The 20,100-nt window shown below is 40.9% G+C and overlaps 3 protein-coding genes across 8 annotated transcripts in view; 1 reads left to right on the top strand and 2 right to left on the bottom strand.

Moving 5' to 3' along the window:
• Positions 1-1,224: 1,224 nt before the first annotated feature.
• cutc (cutC copper transporter homolog (E. coli)) lies at positions 1,225-5,768 on the bottom strand. Of its 2 annotated transcripts, none has more exons than XM_071480669.1 (9): positions 5,637-5,768; positions 5,435-5,513; positions 5,114-5,173; positions 4,782-4,991; positions 3,598-3,633; positions 2,275-2,408; positions 2,127-2,154; positions 1,935-2,040; positions 1,225-1,827 (listed from the first exon to the last, which is right to left on the bottom strand). In XM_071480669.1, the coding sequence occupies exons 2-9, from the start codon at positions 5,502-5,504 to the stop codon at positions 1,716-1,718; spliced, it is 756 nt and encodes a 251-aa protein (XP_071336770.1). In that variant the 5' UTR covers positions 5,505-5,513; positions 5,637-5,768; the 3' UTR covers positions 1,225-1,715. The 2 variants fall into 2 exon arrangements, with proteins under 2 accessions (XP_071336770.1, XP_071336771.1); XM_071480670.1 differs by having other exon boundaries at positions 5,435-5,560; positions 5,637-5,763.
• Positions 5,769-6,098: 330 nt separating this feature from the next.
• Positions 6,099-10,055, top strand: cox15 (cytochrome c oxidase assembly homolog 15 (yeast)). Its single transcript, XM_071480671.1, has 9 exons — positions 6,099-6,313; positions 7,087-7,274; positions 7,357-7,479; positions 7,748-7,934; positions 8,120-8,287; positions 8,414-8,495; positions 8,662-8,816; positions 8,949-9,062; positions 9,156-10,055. The coding sequence occupies exons 1-9, from the start codon at positions 6,239-6,241 to the stop codon at positions 9,285-9,287; spliced, it is 1,224 nt and encodes a 407-aa protein (XP_071336772.1). The 5' UTR covers positions 6,099-6,238; the 3' UTR covers positions 9,288-10,055.
• Positions 10,056-10,975: 920 nt separating this feature from the next.
• LOC139622941 (A-type potassium channel modulatory protein KCNIP2) overlaps positions 10,976-20,100 on the bottom strand; it is an 84,485-nt gene continuing 75,360 nt past the window's right edge. For 3 of the 5 annotated variants that reach the window (XM_071480676.1, XM_071480675.1, XM_071480674.1), the window contains exons 2-8: positions 14,402-14,526; positions 14,096-14,165; positions 13,641-13,711; positions 13,325-13,432; positions 12,649-12,753; positions 12,402-12,464; positions 10,976-12,297 (exon numbers count right to left, since the gene is read on the bottom strand). In XM_071480676.1, coding sequence (XP_071336777.1) covers positions 12,250-12,297; positions 12,402-12,464; positions 12,649-12,753; positions 13,325-13,432; positions 13,641-13,711; positions 14,096-14,165; positions 14,402-14,526 — 590 coding nt within the window. In that variant the 3' untranslated portion in view covers positions 10,976-12,249. Of the gene's footprint in view, positions 12,298-12,401; positions 12,465-12,648; positions 12,754-13,324; positions 13,433-13,640; positions 13,712-14,095; positions 14,166-14,401; positions 14,527-15,347; positions 15,447-18,915; positions 19,079-20,100 lie in introns of those variants that run through there. The other 2 variants (XM_071480672.1, XM_071480673.1) reach the window with 2 other exon arrangements.

The following is a 20,100-nucleotide window of genomic DNA, read 5'->3' on the forward strand; positions in this document are numbered from 1 at the left end:
GCAATAAAAAGCGTGTGTAAAAACTATCTCACTGACTGTGATGATCCACAAACAGATTATGCTGAGTGCCTGATGGTTAATGATTACATGTTTGATAACACCAAATGGTTGCAATCTGGCTGACTCACTGTGTGTATAACCCCAAGGACAGCATTGTGACACGTGATGCAACCCGTACGTTATAAAAGGCCACTGTAATGTGTATCGTGATTTATGACTATGGTTGTTTGCACAAAGGTGGGCATCATTTTAATAATTACCCCTCAGTATCTATCAGCTGCTTGTTATATAATTGTGACTGCAGTTACTTTGACAGGGACTTACGGTGAAGCTAAGAGGAGCTGTGTTGATGGCAAACACACAGGGCGCAGCACAAGAAGGGGTAGGGCAGTTAGAGTAGAAAAATTAATATAGATAAATATTAGCTGTCTATAGCAGACTACAACTACGAGTAATTAGAAACCGGAGACATACATAAATATTTCATTCGATTGGTTTCCTACCCAGTCTGAGGTGCTTTGCTAAAAATGTTTTTCCAAGGAACGCAATATGAAAAGATGTTAAGGTCAATTTAGAGACATATGCCACCAAGGAGGGCAAGCACAGTGGGCTATGGCTAAAGCTGAAGTGGAGACTTAATTAAATGATAAGTCAGTCAACAGACAATTAATCTGAGAGGTTGAGAGGTTTTCAAGGTTTTTCTTAGTCACCCATATGAATCAGTAAAACAGGATATTTGCATGTAAGGTGTCTAACACTAACTCTAACCCCTACAGTTACTCTGTACAGCACATAGTTGTAATGTCTGTTTATGTGATGTAAATGACTGTACTTTGTTGGCCGAGTTCTTGGACCCAAATGAGGTTTAAGACGTGGAACAGCACTGTTTACAGTGACATGATAGCATCTTCTGTCTCTGCCAAGTTCTGCTTTGACTTTCTATTGACCACCTCCTTTATGGTTGATGACATCACATGTTCATTTACTCTGTGAAGTCAGTTTTTACTGTAAGATGTAATGCTCCATTTGAGAGACTTGAGAGTGTATTCAGCCTGGTTAAATAAGTGAGCATAAAGATAATAACATGCCCCCACTAACTCTTACACATCATTATTACAGCTGGTGTAAATGAAGCATGATTCTGCATTTCTGTGGCCTGTTTCTTCAATTGAACAGGACTCTGGTTTTAACAACATCAACAATAAAACAAAGTTCACTGAGCTGTTGAAATTTGCTGACTTTTATTACATTCTGAGCAAACTGAATGAAGTCATGTTTCTGGCCTCATAAAAAAATTAAGTACAGGAGGTCACAGCTTTGCATTATTCTCCACTTTACATAGGGAGTGCTGGAAGTAAATATATGTCAATTATACTATAAATGGAAAACACGCTATTCTGAAAACAGTAGCAGCACTGATACGTGCTGTTTTTAATTTAACCATCTACTGTGCATTTCATTACACTGTCTATTTCTGAGGCCACATACAGGTTTATAATAATACATGTAAATTACGTACAGCTCTCAGCACTGCAGATCCCAGACGATGTTTGATCACTGATTTAAAAGAGGAGAAAAAAGCACTCTATGGCAGTTCTGAAATGTCTTCTTTTTCTGGGATTTGGTGAAAATAAATGACGACATATCAGTATCATTACTCATGATCACATGTGAGGTATCCGTTTTGTTGTCTGTCATGATTGTCCAGTAGCCATTCACAAAGTATTTCTGGCAATTGCATTGAGAGTGCGGACTTTGCTCACATCTGCCACTTTTAGGCCGTACTCAGGTGCTGAGAAAGCAGCTCCCATGGTCACACAGGTGTTCCTGCACATGAAAACATTTTGTCTCAAACAGCAACAAAAAAAACTTTTTATTCATTAAAGTTACAAGAAATCTTGTTATGTATGTAAGCCTGGCTAAATTAAACATACCTGAACTTCATGGCAGAATCTTTAGTGGAGCGGGCTGAGCAGTGAAACTCTTGAGCCCCTGACCCCTCTAAAATTCTCTGAAGGTTCCTCTCTGTGATACCCCCTCCTTTAAAATGAATCAATACATAAACAACTGAAAACAATTAAAAATACACATGTAAATGACTGAAGTAAAAAAATAAAGGCACTAACCTGGCATTATAATAATTCTCCCTTTAGCCTGTTGAGTGGAGAATAGTAGAATGGGAGAGACATGAGATGCTGACCTACAATGACTAAGAAGCACAGTTGAACAACCACACCATGCAAACATGTATACATACATAGAGTTTACACATACTTGATCAATGATCCGTTTGATGAGAGGGAGTCCTTCCAAAGCAGAGCTGTCACAGCCACTTGTCAACACACGCTGGAACCCTAAAGATACCAGAGTCTCCAGAGCCACGGCTGGGTCGTGAACCATGTCAAAAGCTGCAGCAGGATCAATATCACAGTAAACAACACAACTGAGTACACCCTTGTATGATATTTGCATTATTTTGAAGTTGAAGAGCAGGGTCTTTGATCATATGCATAATTAAAAACAAATGGGTTAGATAGACTGCAACAAAATGACACCTGTGATTTAATTGCACGAACAGGGTTATAAAAGAACCCAAGAAGACCGCAGGTTCTTCAGGTCTGTCTAACATGACTCCACATGATGAGAAACAGCTTGAAGTGGGTGAGAAACCAGACTGTGAGACTTCACAAAGATGGGAGAGGGTTCAAGAGCACTATTGAACATAAGGTCAAACACACACAATCTGCTCATTACACAAACTTTCTTTAAAAAACCGACAGCTAAGTACCTCTCACTTGGCAAAAGTATTATCATCATCATTACTATTATTATTATGGAAATTATTATGGAAATTCTTTTCAGTGACTGATCAGAGTGTGAAGGACATTGCAAAAATCAACCTGAACTCATCACGTCCACAAAGAAAACCATTACTCACAAAACTGCAAGTTGAAACTTTGCCAAAGAACATAAAAAGATGCTCAATGTTTGGCGCGGTGTCAACTGTAAAACATGGACGTGCCATTTGACATTTCTAGATGGCAGTGTGATTACCATTTCTTATACCCAAATACTGAATGGAAAGATGGTTCCCAGTCTCATGGGAACATTAATTTCAGCAACGATCCCAAACACAAAAATTACATAAGTTTGTAATGAAGAAAAAAATGAAAAGTATGACTTGGCCAAGTATGTCCCTGAATCAAACACGACACCTTTGGAGTGGTATTAATTGGAAGGTAGAGCAGCTGAAAAGAATAATTTATGAAGAATAGCAGAACATTTATCCACAGCTTTGTGTAAGATTGCTCTCATTCGTGCACATGAGGGTCAAAACTGTCATCAACAATAAAGGCAGAGAAAAATATTTTAAAAATTTTACTGATATTGACCAGGTGTGGACTGACTTTTGTTGTACTCTGTACATATTATTAGTCTTTCTGCACCTTTTAATTAAAAATATGGTTGAAAGAACTCCACAGGGCTTTTATTTCAGTGTGGCTGTGTGATATTTTTCAAATGTAATTGCTGGCAGTGGCAAATGATTTGAAAAAGTTTTCTAATAGTCAGAATGTGATTTAAAGAAGACAATGTTACCTCGGTGGAAGGTGATGGGCAAAGGACGTGCAGCAGCTGTTGAGAAAACGGTGACAATTAGGATAATGATGTAAAAACAAAATTGCAGAGTTGCAATATTAAAAACTAGCACATTCTGAACATTTTTCCTTTCCTAATGAGCCTACACAAATGATTCAGTACCACATTCTGTATTATTTCATCGAGTCTATTATGAGTAACTGGCAAAACAAGACCAAGGACTGTTACACTTACTGTAGGTGTGCATACACTATCACACACGGACATCACTCATACAGACTCACACAGTACAGCTTATGGTACAACTTTTCATGGCCTGTTATAATTGCCAGCTAGGATGAACATAGAAACCATTTCTGTGACTGAATTCTGAGATTTTGACCCTTCAGATTTTTATGACTAAGTTAATTTCTCACCACAAACACTACACCTGAGACTCCTGGAAAAAACTTTGCAACACATATTCTGCTGCTTTTAAATCCTTACATTTTTTATATGATGTAAGGATTCCATTAAAATACAAACGGTTTATACAGTAAACAGTTCTATCAAAAACTCAATTTTTTATAATTTATAAAACAACGTGAACAACAGAGCAAAAATATGTGAACCATGTCAGTTTAGATCTATGGCATTTAAGGCATATCAGTCTTTACAAATGTCTTGGTTTTGTTTTTAATAAAAACATGTGATTCAGAGAGGGTCACCAGGAAGGGCTAATAACATTAATGCCTAAATTCAATGTAAATCTTCCAGTACACCAACTTGAATAGTTGCAAACTCCTGCAACAGAAATACCTAAATGCAATACAGTCATCATTAATATTTTTTATTATACCTATCCCCAATGTGTGTTTTTATCATCTTGGTGTTGTTGAGGACAAATGTCATTTTGTATTTCATTATCACATGAATAAGGACCTAAGGAATCCAATAAAGATAATGACTCATGATTTGTTTAGGGTGTGTGAAGGTAATGAAATGGCATTTAAGTGGGCAGGTTGTTGTTTTTGGCAAGATTTAAATGAAGAGCCTGGCAGCTAAGGCAGAGTGCTCTTCTAGACCACTCTGCATCCTTGATTAAAGGACATTTCGGTAGGTGTGTTTCTGTACATCATGAACTGTTGTTTTTGTCTAGTGCCTAAGCACAGACAGATCTGATCAAATACACAGGCACACAATACCCAGTAACTCCATGCAGAGCTCTGCGTCCACCCGTCCATCCTCTGTCAGGGCTCCCAGCACTAGTCCATCAGCCCCGTGGCTCTTCATCAGCTCTATGTCCTTCCTCATCACCTCTACCTCCTGATCTGAGTACAGGAAGTCCCCTCCACGAGGCCGTATCATCACATAAACTGGAATTTTGACATATTGCTTCACGACCTGCAGCAGACCTGCGGCAAAACAAATAATGGTGTCACACTGTCTGTGAGACTGCGACCTTGCTTGATTTCAGCCGATGCTCAGGAACTTTGGGTTGTGCGTGAATGTCTGTATGGAAGTGAACCATGCTCACCTACACTGGGAGTGAGCCCTCCCTCCAGAAGACTAGAGCACAGCTCAAGTCGACCTGCACCTGTGTGGAGAGACAAACACTCAGACTGTGCCTACACAACATACCTCGATGACCATGACCTTTGAGAAATTGAATGACAATGCATGTCAGGTTAAGGTTCAGTACTGAGTACAGACAGTTGTTTACGGACAATTACTGCCAGATCTGCCTGAAACAGCACTAAAGGTGCGTTAGATGGAGTGTCCTTTCTCTCAAGTGTGACTCCCTGTATTTCCTGATCCACGAGAAGATCTTGGTGAGTTTATTAGACACATTACCAACCTCCTCGTTCAGCATTGACAGCAGACTCCACGGAGTCCACACACACCTCCATCAAAAAGCCCTCTGCCATACTGACAGTCTGAACAGGCAGACAGAGATATAGAGACAGAGACAGAAAGAGATTCACTGTGAATGTGTAAGCTGACACGTCCACAATCCTTTATCAGACAATTTTAACTTCTGCTACAACAACAGCAGCTACCTGTCAAATCCACTTCCTATCGATTCATGGCAGCTTATCAGTCGATTGGAAGCGTGTGATTGTCAGAGCATGTTGTTGGGTGACAGGCTCTGCTCCTGCAGCCAGCGACCACAGTGGAGCAACGTTTTCCGGCTTGTTAGATTTACCACACGGGGTTTAGCGGGTGGGCGGTGCTATGCTGGCTATGCCGCACCACTGGGCCAGAGCCGATGAACTGCACTGGGCCAAAGGCATGTGACCGCCCATGCGGGATACGCTAAAAGCCAAAACATCCGCCAACCACCCGGGCGTCCCATCCCCCCATAATAACATTTATAAAAAATAATAAACAATATTTTTATTATTTGCTATTTCTGTTGGGTATAGTTTTTTTTATCGTCTAACAAAGTAAAAGAAAAAAACCAAACAAACAAAAACAAACGCTAATTTTGACTTGCTCGTCATGTCGTTGTGACGTCAGAAGGTCAAAGTTGACCTATGCATAACAGCCTTTTAGGAAACATGCTTGTGTAACAGCCGGTGACAGCTTTTATCTAAGCTCCATCCTTTGTCAAAACAACGGCAAGACCAGCTCAGCGCCAGCGGACGTGTCAGGGCTCAAAATGTTACTGTCTTCAATACGGACATCGATGTTCTGCGGTTGCAGAACCGCCAGCAAGAGATTTCAACACAGCAGTGTGAGTACATAGCTAGCTGCTAGCATTAGCTAACCAGTTGGATAAGCATTGAAAAGGTCAGACAGTGAGCAATTAACTAATATATGTAAGACATTGTCAAAAAGCAAAGCTATCAGCCAAATGCCTTGTTTTTCTCTTTGGTGTTGTGTTTAGCGCATATTTAAGTTATTTAGAACATTTAATGTCACCTGACTATACAGCAGTCACGTCCGCATGGATCACATCTCAGTAAATCACCTCACCATCGTCCCGATGTAGCGTTAACTGTCAAGCTAGCATTAGAGCTGGAAAACCCACATTATGAAATTCATAATAAGCTAAATGGACTTGTATTGCAGTTTCCAATTACTAAATTTCCCGATGAGCCAGAGACATTAGACCAACCAACCAATCAGCCTGCAACCTTGTCCACAAGTCCTGAATCTCTGACCGCATCACATGGTCAAAAGTATGTGGACACCCGAATATCACACTTGTACCTTTCCCCTTCCAAAACCATTTTCACTATTGTGCTGCTATGTAGAGTGAAGTTGAGGTGTTGGGTGAGGTTAAGGCCAGGGGTCTTTGCAGGAAAGTTAAGTTTTCCTTACCACTCCCAGAAACCATTACTTTATGAACCTTGCTTTGTGCATTTTGAAGTTTTAATGGTGGAACAGGAAAAGGCCTTCCTTTTCACTTTTGCCACAAACCACACTATTGTCTAAAATATCGTTATATGGGACATGGCTTTTTATCATATTTAAAATCTTCTCTCTCCTTTTCTGAAACATCAGCGGAGTCCACAGCTACGACAATGGCTTGTGAAGAGAGGTCAGAGTACCATCACAGCAGAAGCAGAGACTTCCTCCACCCTGGCAGCAGCCTCTGTGCCCAATGCAGCTACAAATCGTATAGTAGGTCGCTGGTTATTAGGCTGCAGTGGGCTGGTGGTTGGGGCTGTGGTTTTGGGTGGTGTCACAAGGTAAAAGTTACTTTTATAGCCCTCCTTGTATTTAAGTGTTGTCTATAGGTACTTACTGTGTATGTGCATTTGTTGCAATCAGGCTGACAGAGTCTGGGCTTTCCATGGTTGACTGGCATCTGGTGAGAGAGATGAAGCCACCTCAGTCGCAAGCAGAGTGGGAGGCTGAGTTTTCCAAGTACCAGCAGTTTCCAGAGTTCAAAATGTAAGGCAATGTCTTTACTATTTGCCAAAACACAAGTTTGGAACCTGCTATTATTTTGAAATTGATTAACATGTTTTTTTGATCACAGACTAATGCTTGACAACAAATAAATTTAAGCTATATATACAAGCAGGCTTATATTTTTATTTAATGAAAAACACAGCTTTCAAAATTATGTACCTGCGTATACCTCAGTGATATGTTGGAAAATTATAGGTTCGGTTGTTGATTTAAAGCTGAATTATCTGTTGTTGTTATGTTTTCCTAGAATGAACCATGACATGACTCTGTCAGAGTTTAAGTTTATCTTCTACATGGAGTGGGGTCATCGTATGTGGGGCAGACTGGTTGGACTTGCATACATCCTCCCCACTGTTTACTTCTGGAGGAAAGGATACTTCACCCGCTCCATGAAGGGAAAAGTGCTGGGGCTTTGTGGATTTGTCTTCTTCCAGGTAAGACTCAGTGCAGCAATGGCGATGAAAGAGGATCATAGGAAGTGAATCCATACCTCACTCTTCAGTGTTAGTATTTTTTAGAGCAGTTGTTTGGTGGTTTGTCACAATTAACATCATCAAGTTTGTAGTCAGATTAAATTAAAAACACACGAATGCCTGCATCATTGCATGTATCCTCTCAGGGCCTTCTGGGATGGTACATGGTAAAAAGCGGTCTGGAGGAAAAGCCAGAGTCTCACGACATCCCGCGGGTCAGCCAGTATCGCCTGAGTGCCCATCTTGGTTCTGCCTTGCTACTCTACTGTGCCAGTCTCTGGACAGGGCTTACTCTGCTGCTTCCTGCACACAAGGTACAGAGGCAGCCTCATGCTTGCATTCCAAACACATTTTGTTAGTTTCTGCCTGCCTGCAGGTTGTTGTGTTTTTTTTTTTGTTTTTTTTTTAATCAAAGCCTGTTCTTGGCACCTCTTTCTCAGATTGCAGAAACCAAACGTCTCATGCAGCTCAGGAGGTTTGCCAAGGGTACCGGTGGACTCGTCTTTCTTACTGCCCTTTCAGGTACTGTATGACGTATTGTCAGTACAGTATTAAAGACATAATCATGTAAATGCATTTCTTTAGCTAAAAAATGTACTCCTGTAGACTGTAAACATAATATAAATGTGCATGTATCCAATACACACGCAGATCTATATATAAGTTTGTCTAAAATGCTTTGTTGTAGGTGCTTTTGTTGCTGGTTTGGATGCTGGGCTTGTGTATAACTCCTTCCCTAAAATGGGAGATCGATGGGTCCCTGATGATCTGCTGGCCTTCTCTCCCGCTCTCAAGAACTTCTTCGAAAATCCCACGACTGTGCAGTTTGACCACAGAATTTTGGTGTGTCCTAATTTCTGGAGAGAAATAATCTTATGGGCAACATTTGAATTTACATGAAACATAATTTGTATCCTGAACCTAGAAGCAGCTGTCGGGTGTTTACGGTCTTCTCCCTTGTTTTGTTTTCTTTAGGCGATCTCTTCTTTGACCGCGATTACAGGCCTCTATCTGTTCTCAAGAAGGATGGCACTGCCAAGGAGGGCTAAGATTGCCATCAGTGTCCTTGCAGCGATGGCTTATGGACAGGTAGGCTGTCAGTCAACCGCGAAACATATAAACTCAGTTTATTACTCTTCACTGTAATTAAACTCAAACAAACTGTGTGTTTGCACTCTTCAGGTTGCTCTTGGTATCAGCACCCTTTTACTGTATGTCCCCACTCCACTGGCAGCTACTCACCAGTCTGGCTCTGTGGCTCTTCTCTCACTGGCCATTTGGGTTCTGGCAGAGCTCCGCAAGATGCCCAAGTAAATGCAGGCTCCTTTATTGGCAAATCCAGTCCCTACTAGCCACAGCTCAAGCCTCTAAGAGTCAGCAGTGTCACTTTAAACAAGGCATTTAGAAACAACTGAAAAAATGGACGTGTTTAAAATCTGAGATGTTTTATGCATCTGTCCTGCGGTGCTGCAAGGTAAACCTCATGTGGGGGATATTGAATTACTTTACAACATTAATAAAGCAGGGTGTTAATTTGATTGCTCATAGCTTTCCATGAGGTATCGACTGAACCATTTGAGGACACGTCATTAAAAGATGACAACTTAATGTGAAGTGTTTTGGTTTGCAAGGAATTCACGCAAAGACATGCAAAAGCAGAAACAAGCAAATTTTCAGTTTCTGTCCAGCTTTAATGACACAGCAACAGGATTTGCAGTCAAGGGTACATATTTGGTTTGCAGACTGAATTGCTCTTTTCGTTCATGTACACAGTTTTAACAGGATGTTTGAATGAAAATTTTGTTCCGAGGGCGTTACTCACCTGTTGCCTTGTGTCTGCTCATACACTGCCTGTTGGTTGAATTAGTTGTGGCTGTTGGGGATTATGTATAATTATGTATATTTAAATTATGAACCATTTCTTGCTGACATTGTGATGATGGATTATAAGGTATATATAAAAAAAAAAAAAAACTATGTGGAATCTTGATTGTTGCTTTGTACTGTATCTGTAGACATGTAAAGCTGAAAGCACTGTCTTATTTTAATAAAGACAATTATGTACAGTCTTTAAAATTCAAACTCCAGTCCATGTTGCATAGTAACTGTGATTTTTATTGTCTCTGTACAAAATATACACATTTTAAATACGTAATGCAACCAGCTGAGGCTAGGTAACTAGACAGTCAGTACAACAGGTTAGTAGGTTTTCATTGTTCTAGACACAGTACATGCGGGTATAGACAGGTTTTACTTGTGGTCGGGAATGGAAGTTAAAAACTGGCAAGGAACAATCAGAGCCAAACCACTTCTTCCCTTTGAAAATAAAAAATTTTAAAGAGCAAAGGAAAAAAAAAAAAAAAAAGAAATTGCAAGTGCATATTTTCATCAGGGTCTTCGTGCACCCTTATACTGTGCTCTGAGTGGAATGAGAGGTTGGATGAGGAGCTGATAACATGGTAGAGATAATTATTGCTATTCCATGATAATCTCTGCATTAAAAAGACACTGCAGCCCATTTCTGGCTTCTTGAGTGCCTCTGGTACTTACATCATATTAGATTTAAGAGTGGTTCTTATGCGAAAAGGACCAAATTAATAAATGGTCGCAAATTGTCTAAAAATAATTTATTCAGAAGAGCCTGTGGGTTCATAACCTAAAATTACGCTTCAGTTTGGACTGTGTGCAGGTAAACCACATTTCCAGTTTACCAAACTACAACCTTTTATCTCTGATTGCCCCTTGTCCTACGTAATACACAGCATCTCCCTCTCTCTTCACCCACGGGTGGGCTGTATGTCTTAACTTAGAGTGGCTTTATGTACCTCTTAAATCATCTCTTTGGTGTTACAGAGAGAGGGAGAATAGGGAATGAAAGGGTGGGCATAAAAAAAAAAAAAAAGAACTTATTAAACCATGTCTCTCTCACTAACAGTACACACCCACATACTATGCCTCTTTTAAATTGGATGAGCCTAATTTAATGCAACAAGGGTTTTGAGTTTTCTTTTTTCTTTTTTTTTTTTTTGAAGTGGTAGAACCTGCTACAACCACATGACATTTCCGATTACGAGAAGTTCACAATTACAATCTGCAATCTAATAAATTCCCGCTGAATGTATATTGATAGACTAGTACGACTGTGGTATGCCAGTTCCATATTGAGAGAAGCTGGGATGGTTGAAACATTGCACATATAGTGCAAAGCCCACACTGTACTGCCTAATATCACACCACTGGGAATGCTAGAAAATGTACAACAGTCAATAGACACCTACAGCTAGACCTGTATTAGTTTGGAAGGCCGGGAATTATTCTACCAGAATCCCATGAATGGAGGTGGGTGTCGTCCCATTTGAGTCTTACACAGGTAAGATGGATGACATCTCTTTCTTTTACACATGCACACACACATACACAAAGGGTGAGGCACCTGTGAATGACTAGGAACAGCAGACAGACAAGCAGACTTTGGAGTATCTCTGTAAATACATAATTGGATATTAGTGACATCATCATGCGATACTGAAATCAGTTCCTCATGGAAAACAACATGTTTGAACCTGCATCTGTAAAACAGGATCACTTGGATGTCCAATTTATCAGTTGTTCCCTCAGGAAGTGTGTGTGCCTTTCTCACTCATGTCCACTAGATGGCGGTAGATTAATTTCTATTTTCACGGCTGGGGCTTCAGCATTCTGGCAGCTCCAGGGATGTGTCACCCACATGCGCAGAGGCAAGAACAGGTTCACAAATCCAAATCTCAGCCATCACCGGGAAAAGGGGAAAAGTGATCTTAGGTCAAAGTAAGGGGACAACTGCTTCCCTCTGAGTTCAGCTGTTACAGGCTGCAATAGTTCCTCCATCGATAATAATAATCATAATAATAAATAAAAGTTCAGATAAAACAGGTGGGGAATCTTGGGTGAGTGCCTGTGAGCCCGCTGCTTGCCTTCTTTCTCTGTGTCTCTGGGGTGAAACTAAGGTTCTGCATGATGAGGAGGGGAGTTGGGGAAGCTCCACTGTTGCTTGGAGAAATGCCACTGGGGGTCCAGGAAGAGGGAGAGGGCCTCTCAGTGCCCTCAGGACACACAGCTCTCAATAGAGACACAAGCACAAGCCTGCAAGCCAGGAAACGGCCACACCCAAACACACACACACTCAAACTTTTCAATCCTGATTCCTCTTACACACACACGCACGCACGCACGCACACACACGCACGCACACGCACGCTCCCCTCCCTGGTGCCAGGGTCCTAACTGGTCCAGATTCTTAGATGACATTGTCAAACAGCTGCATTGACTGCATGATGTTCTCATCCTAGACAGAGAGAAGACGTTTGAATATGGAGACAGTGGCATGTCTCCTTATTTCTTACCCAAACGATTCCCTGGAAAATCAGCTTTCAATTTTTACTGGCCTACCTTTTTGCAAGACTCGATGAACTCCTCTATGGTGACCACCCCGTCTTTATTCCGGTCCATTTTCTGAAAGGAAAATACAGCAGCCAGAGATTTACTTCACTGAAAATTTTTTAGTGAACATTGCATGTTCAAGAATTTTGTACATTATATTCTTTTATAGAGCAATATATAGAAAAATACTATTTCTGTGGTTTTAAGCAATCATAAAATGAGGAATTAATAGAAAGTAAAGCCTGTTGAGTTTAACCTGGAAGAAGCTCTCCACATGTTCTCTTGGGGCATCATCCTGCATAGTGGGGTATGTGTACTTCCCCATCATGTCGTAGATGGACTTCATGATGTCCAACATCTCCTGCAAAGTAAAGGAAAAAGGGACATAGAGAGACATATGAGTGAGAATGGAGAAGTTGTCAGACTGAATAATAATCACCTTTAGAAATACAGAGCTTGAGTCCTATATGCAAGATTTGTTTGGATAATTTAGTTAATAGTTTTTTTCTCCTTGTTTGATTAGAAATGACTAACTAGTATGATTAATATGATATACACTATTTTATTTATTTATTTATTATTAGTTAAATATGAGATCTGTGATCATTTTGTTCTGTTTCACCCAAAAAGAATTTTGTTATTTTATATTATAGTAATATGAGGCCATATATGCCACAGGGTATGTTTGACAAACTGGAGCAGAGTTCTAAATTTCAAAATAAAAGTTGATGATCAATATAGTGATCAATATCCCGGCAGACAATTTCCACACACAGAGTAACAGGTTGCCAAAACCTGCACAATGAGGACATCTCCTCATTGTCCTTAGTAATCTCAGTAAACTGCCTTACAGCAAGGCTGTAGCTATCACTGCAGATTAAGAGCAACTGTATCTAAGCACAGAGCAACATGTGTGTACATGTGTGTGTTACCTCTTTGGTGATGCAGCCGTCCTTGTTCAGGTCATACAGGTTGAAGGCCCAGTTTAGCCGGTCATTAATGGTCCCTCTCAGGATGATAGACAGGCCAAATACAAAGTCCTGAGATAGAAAGGGGAACAATTTCCTGTATTGTTTTGGCATTTCTTAAATCTTGACACAGTAAATGAAGTCAAATAGTTATCACAGCACTAATCTCTGTGGGCAGGTGTTTAGAGGGAACACATTTGTATAGCTACAGCTGTGGTGGCGACTTTCACTGGAGCACATTTTCGCTTTTATCTCTTAAAGACACCAGAATAGAACTCACCTCAAAACTAACCGAGCCGTTCTTGTTAGTGTCGAAGGCTTCAAACAGGAAATGTGCATACATACTAGAATCTGCAAAGGTAGAGACGTATGGTAACATGTGTGCCATCAAAACATGAAGCAAAGTCTTTGAAGAGCTAGGATTAGCAGCAAGCTAAATATAGCCTGGATACAAAAATAATTTCAAATACAACTGGAGGCAAGTGGTTAACATTTCATCAACTTAAATATCATGGAATGAAAAATTGCCTTGCCTTGCAGTGCATGTACTATAAGTCTGCAGAGCACATTTATAATGAGTTAATTATGTTCCTCTACAGAATCAAATACATAGTGCTATTTACACTTTTGCCTGAAATGCATGAAATGAATGAAGACAGAAATAATGGTGTAAATGAACGTATTATGGACACAGCTGAAGCTCCTCAGGTTCAGTGGTGGGAGCTTACAACTCACCTCCCTGAGGAAAGAACTGGGAGTAAATGTTCTTAAAGTTCTCCTCATTCACCACACCACTCGGACACTCCTGGGATACAAATGTGAATTGAGAAAACTCATTAGTTCCCCTCCAGCACAGTATATATATATATATATATATATATATATATATATATATATATATATATATATATATATAAAGCGATACATGTCAACGCTGGCTCTCGCCAGACTGATTCTGCTCTTAACTCCCATAATGATGTAACTAGGACCAGATTTTATTTTTTGATTTGCAGTCTTTCTCATTAGTTCAGCCAGACCTACATTTTTGAAGCCCCTGTAGAGGACCTGCAGCTCCTTCTTGGTGAACTTAGTCTGCTCCTGCAGCTTGTCCATGCTTTCAGGGCGATGGCACACAGTGGATAACTCAAAATCATCTTCCACGCTGTCTGTGTGAGGGAGAGACCAGTGTTAGTTTGCATTAATCATCTCCACACCCACACAAAGCCTCCAGGGACTGCCATGACCTGGCCAACATATTTTAATGAAGTCATTCTGAAAGTGAGCTCGCCACCCAGTACAAGTCATACACAGAGTAAAATAACATTTTTTTTCCATTATTTTATTATTTCACTGACAGAAAATATGAGGGAATGCAATTTTCTATACATAATCATGAGGGCATTAGGCCAAGCAATTTCCACACACCTTTGTTCCAGCATGAGCTATATTACTTCCTATTACAAAGAAAAACATGGTGAATAAAATATCTTTAAAATGTCCTATTTTCAAGTTCAAGTATACTAAATAAACTGGTCCTGCACTGAGGAAGTGATAGAAGAGGTTTAACAATGATGAAAATGGTAAAGAAGAGACTTTGGATCCCTAACAGTTATTCTTCTTCTGATTCTCAGTCAACATGCTTCTCCAAAAATATCTGTCAACTCATACCTGCTAGTTTTGACCTCACCTTAATATCTCTCTCTCTCACTCACAAACACACACACACACACACACACACACACACAATCACACACGCACACACACACACACACACACACACTCCATCGCCCAAGAGAACAGCACAGTCATCATATCACAAAATACAAAAACAGGTGTGACCCATTAGCCACTATATCACCAGAGTGGTTTTGTGCGTTTATGTTAGCACTGGATGTTTTGGGCAGATGTGTGTACATGACAGCATCCACACAAGAGGCTGGACACATGGAAGGACGTGGAGATGTATAGAGAGTGAAGGAGCACTTGCTTTGACTTATTGAGGGGGCAGCCGAGGGCTTGCAGCACGGCAGCAGCTTGAGGAATCGCTGCTTTATGGTTTTTTTGCTTTGGCTGTTGGATGGATTACCTGCAATCACCAACCATAGCATAAAGGTTAGACACACACGCACACACGTGCACGCAAGTCTGCGACTGAATTCTGTTTTCTCACACACACACATGCACAAGTGCCAGTAAAACACACTTCATGCAACAGACAGATGCAACAACTAGGCAACCTGGTAATTGCCTGCTGACCTGGTTTAGCGATGGGAGACCACAAGTAGCACTTCAAACAGTAGATATTATCGCACAAGAGCAGCACAACGTGACCCCTAGAAACACACAGCTTCCCTCATCAGACTGGCTCTCATATCACATTGCCACATTCAGTCGACTGTCTGAGGTATTAGAAAACCCAGTGGACAGTATAAACTTACAACACACGTCAAACATCAACAGTCTTACTTCACAATCGGCTTAAACAAGGACATCATTTCATTTCTTAGTCTAATATATGTTACCAGAAATGCAAAACCGCCTCAACCAGAGCCGACCACGCCTCACACCGTAGCACCAGTCCATCTCAATGCAACCTCATGATGCCTATTTACAGAGTAATAATGAAAATCAGATAGAAGTAAAACAAATGCACACACATGAACCCCCATACTTACTCTTGCCTCTTAGTTTCCATGGTAACAGTCCCCTCATCCCTTTCAGCAGGACCCCTGCAGTCTGAGGGATGAAGGCCATGATAGGCTGAAAACCAACACAACCACAGTACCTCCACTGACAATCTAGCCTCTGTGATGTGTCACCCTGTTGTCTCCCTGCACCATGGAGCCTCAGGAACTCTCGTCCTCCTGACCTCACAGGCACCAGCATCATTTGGAGGCAGGACAGGCTGAGCAGATTGTCCAATGGATACCAGATTAATACATCCAGCCACCTAGCACAGGCCCAGCCCTCTGCCCCGGGGTCTGTGCGAGTGAGTACATTATCTTTTTCCATAAGGACTTCACTGCTGACGACAATACAGAAACGAATATCAAAATACTGTTGCCAACAGTCGCAAGAAACAGAAATTAATATGAGTACTTTACAAGTAAGACACAGGAGACTAACTATGTCATGGCTGCAATTCCATCTGCTGAAGAAGATCATGTAATTTGATCAAAAGCTCCAGAATAGCTACTAAATGATCCCGAGGTGAGATTGTTTTGTTAACTTATTGTAACTCCTTTATAGACTGTTGTATGTTTGCTTTACTGCATGCATCATATTTCATAGGTTAATCATAAGTTTTATAAAACTTGACATTCAAAGTGATTCACAGCTGCATCAAATAAATGTACAGTTAAAATTTCAGCTAGAAAGCTATAGGTGAGAATAATTTTAAAGCAGCAAAAAAACCCAGAAACACTAGTAAAGTCATAAAACTGTAGGTGCACGTAAACATACTTAGAGACTTGCCATTAGTGCTTAAGGTGTATCTAATGGGTATATCTTAAGTTTGGGAAACCTCTGGCATAGAATTACAGATTACAGTTTAATGAAGGAACAGTAGCTGTTGTGAGATATTTTTTTAAGTATCCTCATTGTTTTGAAAGCCTGGATAAAGGTTGGTACAAAAACAAAAGAAAAAACAAAAATAAAAAATGATTTTCACTTCCTCTGCTGTGCATGGAACACCGAGCTTCAAATATTTGCTCAGATATGTTTGTTTTAGGACAGAGACACCTTTCCTGCTCCTTCTCTGTATTTTTGTCCTTTGCTGGTGATGAGATTTCTTGCTTGTTGTGATGTCTTTGAGTAAATGTGCTCCAGCTGTCTTGGCAAAGTCTCTCTTGGAATAGAGATATTTGATCTCAGAGGGATTAGCCTGAATTTCATAAGCACACGCACACAAGTGCATCTCTTTAAAGGTCCATATATTTGATGAAACGTGCCCCCAAAACATCTGTCTATCTGTCTATCAGTATCTATCTATCTATCATCGCTAAGCTGCTGCTGTTTCTTCTCTTCCACAGCTGTTTTAAAACATACTATCTTTGGGATTTGGAAAGATATAGTAAACAATATGGAAGTTGATCTAACATTAACAGACTGCTGTGGTTGAAAACAATTAAGTTACTGCACTCCTTACGCTATTGAAGTAACATGACCAATTTATTCTCCAGCCTTTGAAGTTAAAATTGTTTTTTGGAGTGGCACTGACAATGAGACCAGAGATTCTTTCATTTTGGCCTGAGTAGGTGGAAAAGTAAAAACTGTCTATTCAGACCAACAGCTGGTCTGATGAGGAATGCTGTTATCCAGTGCGCCCTGTAGTGATTAAGCAATTAGTGTTCAATAATTTCCTCCAGAGTACACCGACAGACCATCACAACTCTTCAGGATATAAGAAAAACAGCTCTATTTTTAGCTTGATGGCAACACATTTTTGACAATATCGAGTAACTTTTGAAGGAGCTTCAGGTTTCATAAACCCAAGAGATCTGAGAATTTTCTCAAGGCACAGAGAGCTGAAGTGAAAGCAGCAAACATATTACAGTTCAGAGCCACAGTGATGCAGTACACTGCTGATGCAGATGCAGATTGGTGGAGCAGATCCAACATTAACCCGTTCAGCTATGATCTCCAGGCCTCCCTGACATCTCGTGATGAGAGAAGTGGAACTGTAATTTTCACAGAAATGATCATTAAACTAAAATCTCCAGCTGGTCCAGCTGGTTTTTCATTTGCCTGTGGTTTCAAATGAGGCCTGGGACTTTTACCTAATGTCGTTCATCTCGTCCCACCTCCCCCACCTCCTGCCTATCTTTACTGTTTGCTGTGCTCCAGCTGTTTAGTGATACGTTTCCATCAGGCTGAGGGACTCACAAGAGGGAAAACAAGAGAAGAAAAAAAAGCCCAAAATCAATGCAGCAAGAGCCGAGATACCCTGACATTTAGCCCCTAACGCAGTTTAAGCTTCGAAAACACTAGATCCCACATTTCCCATAATGCATCTTTTTGTTAGAGCCTCATGTGGTAAGTGCACATCTTATTAACTCCATCCCTCAAATTTGTCATGCAGGTTTTCTGTAAAAAATGTGTGGCCTTGAGGCGGACACCCCCCTTAGATGTAAGAAATAAAATATTGAATAATGAATTTCAGAAATATCTCTTTCTTGATTAAAATGCGTTTGTTTTGTTTTTTTGGACAGGAATTCTTCATTCAAATATAATTGTTTGGAAGTTTTGAATCTCCTTTGTGTCATAAATGCAGCAGTTTTAACATTCTGCAACTATATGTGAGTTAGAAAGATGTGGATATACTGTATGTTCTTAAGTATTTCAGTCTCAGACAAAGCTATACACACACACACACACACACACACACTACACGGGACTATAAACAAATGTGAGAAACATAACAGCCATTTAAACCTAAAAACATTCAGAAACACACACATACACACACCCCTCCTTCCAGTTTTCCTTCACCATATTCATCATTTTGACTTCTCACTCAGTGCCTCTCTCTCTTGCTTTCTTACAGCTTCTCTTACCTGCCATGGAAATGTCGATGAGCCCCAGAAAGTGCATCAGTTTGAGGGAGCTGCAGACCACCAGGAGGATGCCCACAGTCTGCAGCCCCTCCACCTCCCACTTGTCTTGGAAGAACAGATGCATCCTTTCCCCCTTCCTCTCTTTGTCTCTGTTTCTGTCAACAAAAATCTTTCTCTTGCCCCAGGGCAACCAAGCCCCCCCCCCTCTCAGATCCAGCCAGGAATGCACCGTCTTTGTCTCTTCAGTCTCTCCCCTCAGTCTCCCTCTATATGCCGACATTCGGCCATCCTAACTCCGCACGGCACCCCACCCGCTTTCTTCACTGAAGGTAGATTGTTATTCTCCTCGTTTCTTCATTGAGAATAGTAAGTGCGTGGCTGCAGGACTGACGACTTGCTGCTTCCCGCCCGCCCAGCTCTGAGGCTGTCAAAGGTTGTTTAAGTTCCAGGTGAAGTTCAGACAATTCACTGTGTTTCTCCTGGCAGGTTGGTGGATATTGTTTTCTGACTCTCTCTGCTTTTCCAGCTACTGACTCTCAAACTCTCTCTACTCTCTGCCCGTCCTCCCTCTCTTTCTCGCCTTACCTCCGTCACTTTCCTCCTGCTGTGTCCCTCCCCATGCTTAATTGGGTCAGTGATGGGACTGAGTGAATCTGAGGAAAGAGGAGGGAGATGAGAAATGTAAGGAGGGGAATGGAGGGAGGAGTACTACTTGTAGGTTAAGTGGGGAAACAGAGTGGGAAACATACAAAAGACAGATGAGAAGAATGAACTGGGAGACGAGATAGGAAGTGAGACGGGGAAAGGAGGGGCAAGATGGGATGGATAAGGAAGAAATAACAGCAGCCAGGGGTACAGCAAGGACTGAGCGCAAAAAAGACGAATGATGAATCAAAAAGAGGTGGCAGGGGGAAAATTAAGGACAGAATTTGGAGTAGAAGAAACAGAGAAAAACTGACAGAAGGGAGGAGGGAAGCTGTGACGACAGACATCTGACCCAGTGGCTACTGTGGAGAAACTCGCAGATGTGGCAGTCTCCCTTGAGTGTGAAGTCAACACACGTGCACACACAAACACACAGCCCAGAGGTGAAATCTGGCTATAACATGGATTTCATATGCAATCTAGCACATTGGGAAATATTTCTGTCAGAATAGGATAGATTGATCCATTTTTGAGACGTGC

This window comes from Trachinotus anak, unplaced genomic scaffold (genome assembly GCF_046630095.1).
Source record: "Trachinotus anak isolate AG129_WGS33_773 ecotype Australia unplaced genomic scaffold, CSIRO_AGI_Tana_v1 ptg000007l, whole genome shotgun sequence".
Lineage (NCBI taxonomy): Eukaryota > Metazoa > Chordata > Actinopteri > Carangiformes > Carangidae > Trachinotus > Trachinotus anak.

Bases quoted from the DNA above. Each gene is read 5' to 3' on its own strand.
- cutc (XM_071480669.1), bottom strand. From the start codon at position 5,504: ATGGCAGAGGGCTTTTTGATGGAGGTGTGTGTGGACTCCGTGGAGTCT. The intron at 3,634-4,781 runs GTATTGTGTGCC...TTTTCTCAACAG, and splicing joins GCTCTGCATGGAGTTACTGG to CTGCTGCACGTCCTTTGCCC. The intron at 2,155-2,274 runs GTATGTGTAAAC...TCCACTCAACAG, and splicing joins TCAAACGGATCATTGATCAA to GCTAAAGGGAGAATTATTAT.
- cox15 (XM_071480671.1), top strand. From the start codon at position 6,239: ATGTTACTGTCTTCAATACGGACATCGATGTTCTGCGGTTGCAGAACC. The intron at 7,935-8,119 runs GTAAGACTCAGT...GTATCCTCTCAG, and splicing joins GTGGATTTGTCTTCTTCCAG to GGCCTTCTGGGATGGTACAT. The intron at 9,063-9,155 runs GTAGGCTGTCAG...TGCACTCTTCAG, and splicing joins CAGCGATGGCTTATGGACAG to GTTGCTCTTGGTATCAGCAC.